Here is a 14,392-nt window from a genome sequence, read left to right as displayed (position 1 = left end):
ATGACATATCTTTTCATTGTGGTTTGTACAAAATAAATGCTAACGTTCCAGATCCCATAAGACATCTATTATACCCTCGCAAACTATGCAGCCGCACTGATCTCCCGATGAGGTCCAAGTCCACCCATACCATCATACCACTCCTTCCCAGAAGTAGTTTCTGAAATATAGCCAGCACGAAGCACGAAATCCCCAAAGTGCTCTCCTTCCAGTCGTTCAAGTGCATAATGCTTAATCATTGGTCTAAGTATTGCGAGTATTTCCGGTTCCGTAACCGACTCTAAAAGAGGGTAGGGTGTGTGAGTTTCGATAGCGTGGAGGAGCAAGGACAACGTACCGCGGTATATTTTGTTGAGACGCTGCCCGTAGTACCCACCGCCAAGCAACATTAGGTATGACCCAGGTGCCTTTCCGACGAATGCAACTTCCGCAACGTAGGGTCGAGCGCAACCGTTAGGACACCCAGTCATTCGCATGACGATCGAGTCGTTCCGGAGACCATTCTCCTCGCAAAAAGCTTCCACCTTGCTGATTAGAATGGGAAGATACTAGTGGAGTCAGATCAGTTCGATATACCATCTTGAATACAAAGTCTCCGCTCACCCTCTCCGATTCTGCCATTGCGAGACCACATGTCGGGAACGCAACGCAAGCGGAAGAAGACAATCGCAGCGCAGAATGATCTAGATTATCAAGCTTGTACTCCGCCAGTAAAGCCTTTATCCGCGGCAGCTCTTCAGTTGGTATATCCGCGAGCATAAGATGCTGATTCGTAGTCAGACGGAACGTGCCCTTGTGTATCTTCGCGATCTCACGAAGTCCCTTCTTAAATTCACTCCCAGGTTCGTTCTGCACACGTCCGTTCTCAATGAACATCATGTAGTTGTGCTTTCCGTTCTGTCCGGTTGACCAGCCGAAGTCATCGATGTTTCGGTCAAAGGTGTACGGTCGTGCGGGTTCAAGTGACCAGCCAAGGAGTTTCTCGACCTCACCCTTGAATACGTCCAGACCCATACGATCGATTGTGTATTTTAATCGAGCGTTCTTGCGACTAGAAGCGTAATCAAGTTAGTCAAAGATATTGAGTTGTGAAAATAATTGCCTACTCTGCGCGGTTTCCGTTATCTCTTTGAACAAGCATAATCTTCTCCGCAACGTCAAGACCTTGCTCTGGCGTGCAGAATCCGAGAATACTACCCAGCCGCGGGTATGTCTTCTTGCTTCCGTGAGTGACACCCATACCACCGCCAGCGGTGACATTAAATCCTTCAAGTCTTCCGTCCTTGCCAACAATAGCGATGAATCCAACGTCATTGGCAAACACGTCTACATCGTTTGTAGGAGGCACGGCCACCGCGACCTTGAACTAAAGCACGAATGAATGATGAAGTACAGAAGAGAAAGAAACTCAGCCGTACCTTTCGCGGCAAATAGTATTCACCATATAGAGGTTCAAAGTCACGAACAGCTCCACCAGCTACGAGCTTCTTATCAAGCCAAATTTCATGATAGGCAGTAGTTCGAGGAAGGAGTCTTTCACTCAATCTCCTCGCAAAGTCATAGACTTCGGCATGCAGTTGCGATTTCGTGGGTATAGCGGAGGTGATGACGTTCCTAAAAATATCTCAATAAAGGTATAAAACGAAGCACAGAAACCGAGGAAAACTTTACCTGTTAACGTCTCCACATGCTGCGAGTGTATCCAGGAGCACTCTGTTGATATCTCGAATCGTCTGCTTGAGATGCCTCTTGATCACACCATGGAACTGGAAAGTCTGCCTTGTCGTGATCTTGAATGTCCCATTTCCATGTTCGTCTGCAATCTGATCCATCTGGAGCCATTGTTCAGCTGTGCACACTCCTCCAGGAAGTCGCACACGTATCATGAATGCATAAGCAGGCTCGGCACCCTGAGCTTGACGCTCGTCCCGGATATCACGATCGTCTTGTTGGTATATTCCGTGGAACTTCGTCAGTTGCGTGTCACTCGCTGCAAGGGCGCCTGTCGTAGTGTCTTCAAGACCTTCGACGATTGTACCACGCAGATAATTCGATGCAATCTTCATATGTTCATTCGTGATTGGGTCTGGTTCTGCCTCTGTCACCTCAATGTTATCGACGCCAAGTGCCTTCCAAACGAGTGGCTCCCAAAGCTTATAACCAGTCTCTGGGCCATCGGCATCCTGATCATCTCCAAGGCCTAAATCAGCAAAGCGAGTTGCACCAAGAGCAGCTAGTCGTGCATCAAGGTCCTTTCCGGGTTTGTTATAGTATTGTGCGTCCTCTGGACGCGGCCAATAGTGCGAGTCACCCATACCGAAGACAGAGTATTTAACAGATGACAGCGGAGATTCCTTGCGTGCAACAGCCGCATTGACCGCCTTGAAGAATGTACGGCCATTCTGAGGAGGTTCTCCTTGTCCAGCAACGGAAGTAATAACAGCGACGTACTCCTCTTTGGCCAGTTCTTCAAGTGAAATGGAGTCCAACGTCGCGACAGTCGTTGCAAGTCCACGCGCTCTTCCGCGGTTCGCTAGTCGCTTCGCCTTCTTCTCTGCGCTTCCGCCGTCCGATGCATAAAGCACGAGTAGTGGTGCACCAGAGATATTGTTTAATAAATCTGCGTAAGCCTGTTGCGCACGTTTCTGGCGCGCACTCTTAATGCTCTCGCCGAGACTACCCACAAGCTCTGCTGCCAATTCCGGCTTCGAACGTGTAAGCTGGCTGAGATGGTTCTGTCGATCGAGGAATTCACGTAGTTCCGTTTTAATGGCGTCCGAGTCAAGTGAGAAGGGTTCTTTTCCTTCACGCTCTTTCGCAGGATCCCAGCGGTACAGTGGCCAGTACCCGGTGTCAACAGCCAATTTCGTCTCCTTCAATACTTCGAGGGCAGGAGTATCCTCATTCTGATAGGGTAGGTATGCGAGTATGACGGAAGGCCCTGGGAAACGGTCCGCTTCTGCGAACGCCTGGAGGACTTGGGTGTACGACGAGTAAACAGCGACGCTTGCGACATAGACGTCTGAATGGTGCATCGCGTATAATCCGACATCTCGTTTGCGACGAAGAGGGTCACTGGTATCGCGGTACGAGTAAGGTACGGTGTCGAGAATCAGAGTATTAACGTTCAGACCGGACGCAATTAGGTGATGCAAACCAGAAGCGCCAAGATCGTACGACCATGCGTCTGATCCAACAATCCAACGGGAAACGGACGGGAAGTGAGATCTCAAGGACAGGATCGTCGGAATGCTGTCATGGAGAGAAGTGACTGCTTCGAGTTCAGCAACAATTCGTTCGCCTAAAGTACGGCTCTTCTGAGGATCGTCCTTTGCAAGTAACCATTTGCTAAGGAGCGCGTGTAATTCAGACGAGATAGTTGATGAAGCGAGGACTGTCTCGACAGCTTGTACGAGTTTCTGGCGCTCTCCGAGCTGCCTTTGTACGCGACCAAGAGCAAATTCCGGAGTAGTCGCAAGGGGTCCATGAGTCGCTACGTGGTCGGGTGCATTTGCTACCGCAAGCCTTTCACTGAATAGATGTTCAAGGATCTTCGTGTAGGAAGCCTCATGCTTTGGTACATGAGGTAAAGTTTCCACTGTCCTTGTAGCAGCTTCTAGCCGTAGAGGCTTCCCGAGTCGTAGGCGCTCAGCACCACTGTTCTGCAGAAGTTTGAGTACGTCTGTTTGTTGTATCGTCGATACATGTCCCAAAAATCCAGACTGCACATCCGGACGAGACGGTTCATCGAGGTGCTGAATTGTTGCCATCACCTCCAGATAGAGAGGAGTCCATTTGACATTCCAAGTGTATAGCTGTTCTAATACGACGACCCGTCTAACAGAGGAGGGTATGGAACGAAGGATCCTTGAAGGAAGTAGCGGGCTCAAGAGAGATACCTCTACCCATGATACACCGTCCAGGTCGAAAGTTGGTGCCTGTCCGAGAACGAAGATCACCGTGTGAGGTTCTGCCGGGCCGTGCTTAATCAAAGGATGAATTGCCCGGCGCACAAGGGCAACAGCGGAGAGGGAAGCAGCTTCGTAAGCCTTGTATAAGGACACAAGTGCTTGGTCATCCGCATCTTGCGGAGTAACAGCGGGAGAGTCGGGCGTGCTATATCCACTAGAGGATCCATCCGGAGTATTGACACCATTTGCATATCCATTCGCATAACCGTTTGAACGACCGTTTGCGTGTCCATTCGCCTGCCCATTCGCGTACCCATTCGCGTATCCACTTGCACTCCCGTTAGGCTGCCCGTTTGCGCTGCCATTAGAATAACCATTGCCAATGACATGTTTCCCATTACCATTGACAGCTGATACTTGTCGAGTATCGGCTAGATACGAATGAATTTGCTCCTCTGACAGTTCCTCCAACTCGGCCTCCTCGGCCTCTAATTGAAACGCGTGAAGAACGATCTTGCCTTCAGTTAGTGCGAGTTTCGAGGCTACCAGAGCATTATCATGGGCTTGAATGACGGTAGATGAATGTATGAAATAAGGGACCGCTGATCGGAGGTATAATACATTGGAAAGATCGCTGCTCACGGCGATGTGCAGCACGACAGGAGAAGTCGAGAGTTCTGACAAGTGGGGAAGGAATTGCGAAAGTATGCGGGAACTCGAAGGTGCAGTAAAGGACAATAACCCAGCAGACTTGTGGAGCCGAATATACGATCCGGAGTCTGTGGCATCTGGTACAGAGACGAGTTGCGGTCGTCGGAGGACCTTTCTTGCAAGATTCTTATACTCGCTCGAGAAGGGAGAGGATCCGTCTGCTATCTGAGAGCTGACGACAACATCTGAGCAAATGTATGCAATTCTAGCAACCGCTTCTGCCGCAGAGGTGGAGGCCATCTGCTAGTCGTTGGAATTGTTTCAGTCATCGACATTGAGTACAGAAAACGAAGGTAACGTACCTGCTAGAGCTGTCGAGATGACGGTTACAGGACTGGGTGAGCTTGTCGCACGCATTATAAATTGAGAGATAAAAAATAATGAGAAGGTCATTCGCAAGCACGCAATCCGAGAGTCATTCTCTCCCAATTCATTCGTCCGTCATGTTGATGCAAGGTCGGCTTTTCCCGTACTCTTTTCTTACTCTTCTAATTTCAATAATTTTATACAACCGAACCCAAGGTATAATTAAAATTACTTATATGTTATTTATGAGCTGAAGGGATGCACATTCTGTTCTGTTTTGTTCACGCTAATTTCCTCTTATGTCTCTCTTCAATATTGTCTCCGGCCCGATAACTTTAGTCACGTGATGATTTATCAGCCTATGCCGAAGGCCGAATTTCGAATACTTGACTCTAGCTCCCATCGGAGTCAAATCGTACTGACAACGTTCAGAGTCCACTCTAACTCCCAGTTAAAATATTTCTTGCCTTGAAACTGTGCACCCGTAAGCTTGGTTTGGCTTAGTCTGGTACTGTCGTCTTCATGGTCCAAAGGTCTGAATACAAAAACGGTTGTTTTTTCGAATGAAGCATGAACAGCGCCTCTGGACAAGAGCCACTCTTCTCGTGCCCTCAAGCTTTAATTATTCGTGGTTTCACTCTTTCATGACAGTCTTCTAGCAGCACTCCACTCCTGTTTGCTGCCTTTCGCTAAATGTCCAAACTTTTATTATCAACCTATGTTATCGGCAAGTCTCTGCACCACAACTTGCCTGGGCGACTCCAGAATCTTTGCCTAGGCCGAACTTTCAAGGAGTAGAAGAACGGTGGAACAAGCTTTTAGCAATAGAAGCTATAGGTTAAGCTTCCATTGAGGTGGGATGCTATGTACTACAATCAGACGATCCTCTTCTGAGACATTGAAGTGAGTTCTATTTTTAGACTCACAGTCAAGCGTTAATTGACTTTTATTGTAAAGATTTTAATCTACAATAAACATATGGTACCATCTATTCAGAATTCCTGTCTTACTTTACTCCACTGTGTCATAGCCTCTGGCAAAACAATACGGCAATAGAAAACGTGATGCTGGAAGGAAAATGTATAAATTCGAGAGGTTTTGCAGGACGAAATCTGCAGCTATTCACTCGTTATCGCAAAGCCCACCAAACTCACCCAACTTACCTCTCTATAACTATTCGAGCCCATAACAATGTTCTCCTCATCAACCCTTCTTACTACCGCCCTCGTTGCAATTTCCGTCGCCGCATCCCCTATCACGATACGGGATGACGCATCGAGTGTCACTCTACCCTTCGCCGTGAATCTAAACCTAAACGGCACGACACTCGCAGAGCTTGACCGTACCCGCGCTGCATTTTTTATGCAGCAAGGCAAGCAAATGGACCATGCCAACGCCCAAGACCCGAATACGGCCGACTCGACTAATCTTTTGAGACGGGCATCGACCATCAACGTCACCAACACTGCGGTGACGTATACTACTACTGTTGGCGTTGGTAGTCCCGCGACGGACTATAATCTCTTAATTGATACGGGCTCTTCGAACACTTGGGTTAGTCATCTATCTTTCGTATAAACCATGTTAAATACTTATTATGATTCTTAGGTGGGCGCGGGCAAGCCATATTCACAGACTAGCTCCAGTAAAGCAACTGGAGGCTCAATCACCGTCAATTACGGCTCCGGAAAGATTGTAGGCATCGAATGTAAGTCCTTGCTTCACACGGTCCCTGAACCTCTCACTCAACTCCTTCTTTCCAGACACTGACACAGTCTCGCTTTCTGACTCGCTCGTCATCGACAAGCAGATGATTGGCGTAGCTACTTTGGCAAGCGGAGTCTCAGACGGTGTAGACGGAATTCTTGGTCTTGGACCCGTCGCCTTGACCTCTGGCACCGTCACTGGTAGTCAGAAGGTTCCAACCGTCGCCGACAACCTCTACGCACAAAAGAAAATTAAATCAGAGGTCATCGGTATCTCATACAACCCTACTACTACGACGGGTAACAAGAACGGCGAGCTCACGTTCGGAGATATCGATAAGTCAAAATACACTGGGGACATTACATACGCTTCTATCACGAAATCGTCTCCGGCGAAAAACTACTGGGGGATTGACCAGAGCATCACATACGGTTCGTCTGGCCAAAACATCCTTTCCTCAACGGCAGGAATCGTCGACACCGGAACCACCCTTACCCTACTCGCATCTGATGCGTTCAGCCGCTACGAATCGGCTACTGGTGCGACGCTCGATGGCAAGACAGGCCTGCTGAAGATCACGAACGACCAGTACGAGAAGCTCCAGAGCTTATACTTTAACATTGGCAATACCAAATTCGAGCTCACTGCCAATGCTCAAATCTGGCCTCGTGCACTTAACAAGTTCATTGGTGGTTCTTCAGACGGTATTTATCTTGTTATCGCCGACGTAAGTAGACTATCTCTTTGTTAACTGTCATCGGAATTGTTGTGCTGATCATCAATCTCTCCCTTATTCAGCTTGGATCCAACAGCGGCAAGGGTCTTGACTTCATTAATGGCTACTCGTTCCTCGAACGTTTCTACTCAGTGTACGACACGACGAACAACCGCGTCGGTATCGCGAACACCGCGAACACGAAGGTGACGGTCAACTGATTATTCGTATTATGTCGCCGCATCGTATCCCATGCTATATACCGCCGTCTTCTGGAGGATTCCTTCGAGCTTGCATATGCTATCCACCGCAATAATATTGTCATACACTGCCTTTGTACCTTTATTTTTATTTTTATTTTTATTTATGCTTAATTCGTGTCACGCCAAACGGCCTGCAGCCTTTCCAAACCACTATACATTTGGTTGATTAGAAACATCCGAAATAACCTAGAAGTCCAATTAGACTTTATATCTCGTCGATTCATCGCAAGGCATGTTGAGGACTTGAGGATCGGTGCAACACTGCAAATACTGACTGGTGTCTGGACTTTTCTTGCTCAGCGTGTTCTTCAATTCACGTCTGATTACGACCTTGCTTCATCTCGCATGCATCAAATTTATCTGCACGAGCAGTTGATAAAAGGAGTGAATGCAGTTTCTACATAAGTTATCCAAAGAACAATAAATAGTCACAACATATTACACCACAAAGTCGAAAGCAATCAAAGAACGGAGAGTATCAAAAAAGACTAAGAGATTTCTGTAATAGGGTATCGAGTTCCTAAACGCGCTCGAGTATCAGTATACGCATTTTATGGCATCAATACGAAAGTCAGAAACTCACCATGTCTATCTCCTTCATCTTCTTGAACGTCCCCGCATATACATCGCGAACTTGCGGATGAACAGTCTCAAGATCAATAGGTGTGCCAAAGTACAACTTTTCCACTTCGTCCGGTGAGGGTGGACGCGGCTCCTTACCAAGCATAGCCCTAGTTTTGATAACAGCGAGCATCTCAGTTAGTCCAAACTCATCCTTCGGGATTTTAGGTCGTTTTGCCATTATAGGCGAAGGGCTCATCGCAGCGCGAGATGGAGCCATAGCGAGTGGCGTCCCTGAAGCTGCAGTACGATAATCTGAGACATCTGATAATACAGATTCAATGGACGGCTGATAATGGCGGTGTGTTGGGCTTTCCGATTCTTCTGTTCCACCAGCCGTAGGGGTGACAGATCGTGACCTGCCTGTACTGGTATCCTTGCTTGCAGTCGGGGTGATTGAACGATGCGCCATCCCCGATGCAGTTGGAGTCGCAGCCCGACTACCAGAGCCATCGCTCTGACCATCCTCAGAGTACATGGAAGGCGAAGTCGAACGGAACGTCGACGTTGAGTGTGATTGGGTGACTGGCCCGTTCTTTATCTTGTCAAGGACACGGTTGATTAAGACGCTCGGTTGTGATCCCTTCATAGCCCCGCTTAGAAGGTCGTTTGTTGAACCCTCAGAGCTTGATGCACTAAGCGACTGAGATGGATTCGATGCCCTGAACTCTTCCTCCACAATATCGCTGATATCATATGTCTCGCCATCTGGCTGCATGTACGAGTAACGTATCTTGCTATCTGTGTCAACTCGTTGACTACGAAGCATTGCCTTGTCAGGCAGCATGACGTCAACCCCGCGCTGGGAGTTAACCTGAGTCGACAGAACTGCTTTCTGATTTGCTCTAGATGCAGCACGCTGTGCAGCAATGATTTCTTGACGAGATAGCTGGCGAGGCTTTGTGTCGCTGGGAGAGGTCACAGTTGAATCAGACGATGCTGAATCGCGATGCAAGTGAGATAGCGCAAGCTCATCAAGAGGAGCAGAAAGTCGATGGTGGCGCGTTGACGTAGACCTGTATGCAACGGCGCGACGCAAGATGAATAAGGGATCATCATTCTGGATGTCCTCCATAGATCCCATGAGAAGCTGGGCCGAATCCACAGAACGGCGCTTCATTTCGCTTGATCGCCTAAACATTGGTGGACGAGGGAAAGCATCTATAACCTTGCCCGATGGCTGCAGCTCGCGTTCTATCAGGTGATCAGTAGACGAACTGAAAGTGAGATACATTCCCTTACCTTGTCCATCAAATTTAACCGTCAAGGTGTAACGCACACGGGAGGAACTACGCCGCTTTGTTAACTTATCTTCAACTTCATCTCCTCCATCGACAACGCCCTCTAAGATGCCAAAGCGTTCCAATCCAAGCTCAATGACCTCCGCAACCGTAATGTTCTTCGGGAAGCTGAAATACTTCTTCCGCTCATTTTGAGAAACACCAGGGTTGACAGCAGCACTTGATTCCGATCTGTCACGTAAAGTCTCCTTGAAGACGATAGCCTCGGTATGTGGATCGAAGACCATATTGTCGGGCAGTTCATTAGGATATATGATCAGTTGCATCGGGAACCGAACTGAAGGAGAGCTGAATCTTTCTGGGCTGCCACTGCTTAGGCTTGAGTTTGAAGCGGATACGGTACGACCTCGTCCATCACCATCTGCTCCGGTTCTACTGGCTGCACCAGAGGAATCAGTAAGATCTGATTCATCCCTGTCTCGATCGCTAACCCGGTTCAAGTAAAATTTAACTGCTGAGTCATCCGTAAAGTCATTCATATTAAGTTTGCGGATTGCAGGGTGAGCGGATAGGTTGCTTGCGACGGAGCTTATACTGCCCATGCTACTTCGCTTGACTGTCTTCGGCATTTGTTCCGCCTCCTCCACAAGCTGCTCAAACACGCCAAGTGGCTTCATGTCGGACGTAAGCTTTAAACTAGATCCTTCAACTTGCTTAACGGTCAAATAATAGTCTGAGGCATCTTCACCGGCAGCGAGACGGAACCGTTGCATCGACTGACGCACTAGGTCAGCGACCGTTGTCGATGAATTGAGTAGCACCGTCTTGAAAGTTGCATCGCTTTGCAAGTTGTCGCCTGCAAAGACTCGAATGACGCTGAGTTCTGGTAAGCCTATGCCGCTTTGCCCATCAGGACCGGTCGCTGGAGACAAGATGAGAGAACCTGGTCTACCACTCGGCGTACGGAAGGAGGAGTTAACGGGTGCAAGTCCCAGTCCAAGTCCTGATGTATTGGGTGAACCCGAAATTGAACCGGATCCTTGGGTGGGCATGACAAGTGAGGCTGATTGCGTGGCATATGAAGGCTGATCAGGCGCCGATGGTGAACGTTTGAGGTACTCGAAATACAGAGCTTGTTGCTGCTGATCACGCTCTCGGAGTGAGGAAGCATGTTGTGAGACTTGTAAAGTTATTGATGGCTGTAGGGGCATCTGAGTTACTGGAGTAGGAGACTGATTCCTTTGTGGCTGCTGCACGGGCGTCGGGACGCGCTGCTGAACCGTCTGACGAGCGCCCGGACTAGGTGATGTAACGCCCCTTCCAGATTCGGGTGGTGAACTCGTGTATGACTGGTTGTGAGAGTGGGTGCTGGAAGACACAGTGGCGCTAGATTCCTCCGAATTTCTTAACCGTCCGTCAGCTGCAGCTCCTGCAATGTTCTCGATTGATGTCTTGCTGCCCTTCTCTTTGTCCTTCTTGCGCCCAAAGAGCCCAGCAAATACACCACCCTTCTTTTTCTTCTCTTTCGAACTGTCTCGCTCGCTGTCCTCTGCCTCCTTATCTTTGTCGCTGCGTTCCTTCCGTAATTTACCACCGCTGCTCGGGACAGATCCTGCGGATGATCGTGTTTCCTGACTGGCTGAACGCGTCAACTCTTTCTGAGGTTGTGCCTGTGGCTGGACAGGGGCGGGTCCCAGTCCAATATCTCTGCCTTTTGCAGCGCGTTTCCGTGCAGCTTCTTCGGCAGCCTCGATCTCCTCTCGTGCACGCTTTCGCTCCTGCTCGAGTTTCTCCTGCTGCTTTTGAATAATAGCACTTGGGTATAAAGGTCCGGGAGTCCGCTGCTGTTGTTGCTCTTGCTCCTGCTTGACGGGTTCGTCTCTTGCGATGGAGGGTGTAATGACCAGTTTCTTGGTTTCCGTCTGTTGCGCAGGATCAAGTATCTGCGTGGGTCGTGCCTCTTGCTGCCCCATTTGTGCGCCCTGTTGCGCAATCAAGCGTTCTCGTGACGTCTGACTTCGCAACTGAGGCTGTTGCTGTTGCTGTGCCGGTTGCTGCGCCTGCTGTTGAGCCTGCTGCTGTACTTGTGGTTGAGCCTGCTGCTGTGCTTGTGGTTGAGCCTGCTGTACTTGCTGTTGGTCAGGTTGAACTTGCTGAGATTGCGTCGCAGCATGCGCCACAGGGCGCAACGCAGCTGGCACATTTTGTCGCCGTGCATCTGACCATTCCATCTCAACGTCCTCAGTGCTTGTCGCCGACCTCTCGACGCTCTCCACGTCCGTCTGCATTTCGTTGTTGTTCGCCTGAAAATCTTCAGCTGATCCCGACGTATCCTTTACTGGAGCGTCCTCAATTTCGACGTCATCTTCGTCCCATTCTCCCTCTCCTTCCTCATCTTCCTCGTTCCAAACAGCGGGAGGATATCGGAATATACTCGACGACCGATGGAAAGCAACACCGCGTTTACCGTCTTCACCCCCATTAGAGTCAGATGCTGGCGCAGAAATCTGTACACGGTTGCGAGTTCGAGACGACTTAGAAGCAGCCGGGTTAATACTGTCCATCTCGGCCTGGGTCGCTGAAGCAAGCTACCGAAAGAATAAGAATGTGATTTTCCCAATATGAATGTCACTTACATCGACATTACGATGTCTGTTCAATCGCGCGAGTCTCTCAAAAGGAGTCTCTATATTTTCCGCGGGGATATATCCAACCTCCTGCGTTTTTAGAACACGTACTAGCCACCAGTAGCTATTACTGTCGTCCATGAGAAAAAGACTGTCGCCCTTCACGACGCTCGCCTGGCCTTCGACGGTCGCAGCAAAGTTTGTCAGAGAATATACGAGATCAAAGTCTATGGACTCGTTTGGGATGGATAAAGATGAAGACGAATCGGACATGTAGTCTCCAATAGTGTCGTCTTCCTCGTTGTCGTCCAAGTCATGATCCCGCTCTGCACCGTAAGTATGGTCCATTGATTCCATACCCTCCTGAACGAGATCTTCACCCTCCGCATCTGAGGAATCCTCCATAATAGAATGCTCTGATTCAGATATGACACCGCCTTGAGTGTACTGCTGGTGTGCGTGTTTCGTGTCATCCGGGTGCATCTGGTCACGCAGATCGAACGTGTCTTGTCTTCGTGGACGATGTGCCTGCATTTTTGTTCTGTGGAGTTATTGAGTGCAGTCAGTTTGGTGAAGTGAATGAATGAGACCAGCAGTGGCAGCAAAGCTAGATGTGATATACAATCGTGATTGTACACACAGAGCGCATGCCCAAACAACGTGCGTATATAACGTCTATCGCCGGCTGGGCACATCTTCATGACTAACTAGCAACAGGAGCACCTCTTCGGTACCCCCACAGCATATATTTACATCTGCTGTTCAGAGAAAGGACTCACCCGAAGCTCGAAGATGCAAGAGACGTGTGTCATGTAAAGCTGAGCCAGCAGTCGACGGTTCTAGTTCTGGAATTAAAACAGTTTGCGAAAACGAGAGACAAAAAGTGAAAGAGAGGCCAATCGATTGTCAAAACAGACGGTGATGGGAGATGCCCCAGTGAAAGGGGAATACAGTGGTCTTGCCTGTCAACCAGGTGAAGAGAGGACGAGCTTGAAGGAGATCAAGTTCAAGAAAGGCAACTTTCTGATGATTACGTATCCATCACAGATTCAAACTTTAGCATTAAAACCTTCCGTGCACGACTTAAATCCCTCGTCAATTTCCATACCACTCCTTACCTTAATCCATTTGAAATTTAAACGCTCCTGGAAAAGGGGGAAACAATCTTCCATTCGGCTGACTGCTTACAATGGACCTTCATGCAGTACCAGTACTTATTGTACTAATATCGTTCAAGGCAACACTTTTCTCAAGGACATTGGTTTTATCATGACGAAAGCATTGACAACATTCAGGCCCTTGTAGCTCCCGCAGTCCCGGACAGTGATGGATTATCATATATACAGATCCTTAAAATTAAATATTGAAAAGTCGGACAAACAGGCTATTATTAGAACACAAGGATTAAGCTATCATTCCGTCGACGAGGGTAAACCCGCACCATGATATCGTCCCAGTATATCTAGGGTACATACTAGTATAGCACATTCATGAGACCTTAGAATAGATCTAGGAGATAGCCACTTGGACATTGGCACTCAATACTGTCCAATCCCACACAGGACGTAATCGGACCGTAGAGGGTCATCGTCTCCGTACCTCTCAACACAAAGTTGCTCCTATCGTCGCTTCTAGGAGTGTAACTCCGGGGAAACACCGCTATATATGGTTTGCGAATGCCCGATACGCCTTCGTGTAGTCCGGTATATAAGTCGACAGCGACGTACAGAATGCCCCAGAACTATCTTCCATTCAATCTCAGGCCTTAAAAGTCCACTTCCGATCCATAGTCCCAAGACGCTATTCGAGATGACCGCCATCACGACACAATCCGAGCAGAAGGGCAGGATGACAAGCAGAAATGCTCTGAACAGTACGAACTCTTCGCCAGTATCAACCACTCATAAACGTTCCAGAACTCACAGCAGTACTAGACTTCATAGACTCCCGCACTGCACCAAGCAGAGCACCGAACATCAATGCAGGACTCGCCATGGACAACCCGCTCGAGGTCTGCCAAACTGAATTACGCCTTCAGGTGTCTCCAGTCTGATGACTAGACAGGTCAAATTGGCCTCTTCGTCGACTCAGGAGATAGTGACCGTCCCCGGAGCACCGAAGGTCGGCCAGCGCTCCGCATTTCCGAAAGGCCTTGGCTAACGTGCGTGCTCAGTTAAAGTCTATAGAGCTTCCCGGAGTCGTGGATGATTCGCCCATTCTCATTCGATAGAGGGTTTTGAATAATCACTGAGCGCCACCACGGTCCGAATACCTATCAGGCGCTCGGACC

The 14,392-nt window shown here is 48.8% G+C and overlaps 3 protein-coding genes across 3 annotated transcripts; 1 reads left to right on the top strand and 2 right to left on the bottom strand.

The window, feature by feature from the left end:
• Positions 1 to 10: 10 nt before the first annotated feature.
• Positions 11 to 4,867, bottom strand: FOMMEDRAFT_16156 (sulfite reductase subunit beta). Its single transcript, XM_007261384.1, has 6 exons — positions 1,672 to 4,867; positions 1,419 to 1,614; positions 1,107 to 1,366; positions 604 to 1,051; positions 338 to 548; positions 11 to 280 (listed from the first exon to the last, which is right to left on the bottom strand). The coding sequence occupies exons 1-6, from the start codon at positions 4,860 to 4,862 to the stop codon at positions 84 to 86; spliced, it is 4,503 nt and encodes a 1,500-aa protein (XP_007261446.1). The 5' UTR covers positions 4,863 to 4,867; the 3' UTR covers positions 11 to 83.
• Positions 4,868 to 6,308: 1,441 nt separating this feature from the next.
• FOMMEDRAFT_71566 (acid protease) lies at positions 6,309 to 7,571 on the top strand (the record flags this gene model as incomplete). Its single annotated transcript, XM_007261383.1, has 4 exons — positions 6,309 to 6,482; positions 6,537 to 6,636; positions 6,692 to 7,362; positions 7,434 to 7,571. 4 exons carry the CDS (start codon positions 6,309 to 6,311, stop codon positions 7,569 to 7,571), a joined length of 1,083 nt encoding a protein of 360 aa, XP_007261445.1.
• A 613-nt stretch (positions 7,572 to 8,184) lies between these two features.
• FOMMEDRAFT_100753 (uncharacterized protein) lies at positions 8,185 to 13,040 on the bottom strand (the record flags this gene model as incomplete). Its single annotated transcript, XM_007261382.1, has 4 exons — positions 12,882 to 13,040; positions 12,112 to 12,643; positions 9,477 to 12,063; positions 8,185 to 9,428 (listed from the first exon to the last, which is right to left on the bottom strand). The coding sequence occupies exons 2-4, from the start codon at positions 12,634 to 12,636 to the stop codon at positions 8,185 to 8,187; spliced, it is 4,356 nt and encodes a 1,451-aa protein (XP_007261444.1). The 5' UTR covers positions 12,637 to 12,643; positions 12,882 to 13,040.
• Between the last annotated feature and the right edge of the window lie 1,352 nt (positions 13,041 to 14,392).

This window comes from Fomitiporia mediterranea, assembly GCF_000271605.1.
Source record: "Fomitiporia mediterranea MF3/22 unplaced genomic scaffold FOMMEscaffold_1, whole genome shotgun sequence".
NCBI classification, from domain to species: Eukaryota; Fungi; Basidiomycota; class Agaricomycetes; order Hymenochaetales; family Hymenochaetaceae; genus Fomitiporia; species Fomitiporia mediterranea.
This window is presented reverse-complemented; position numbering and strand designations above follow the sequence as displayed.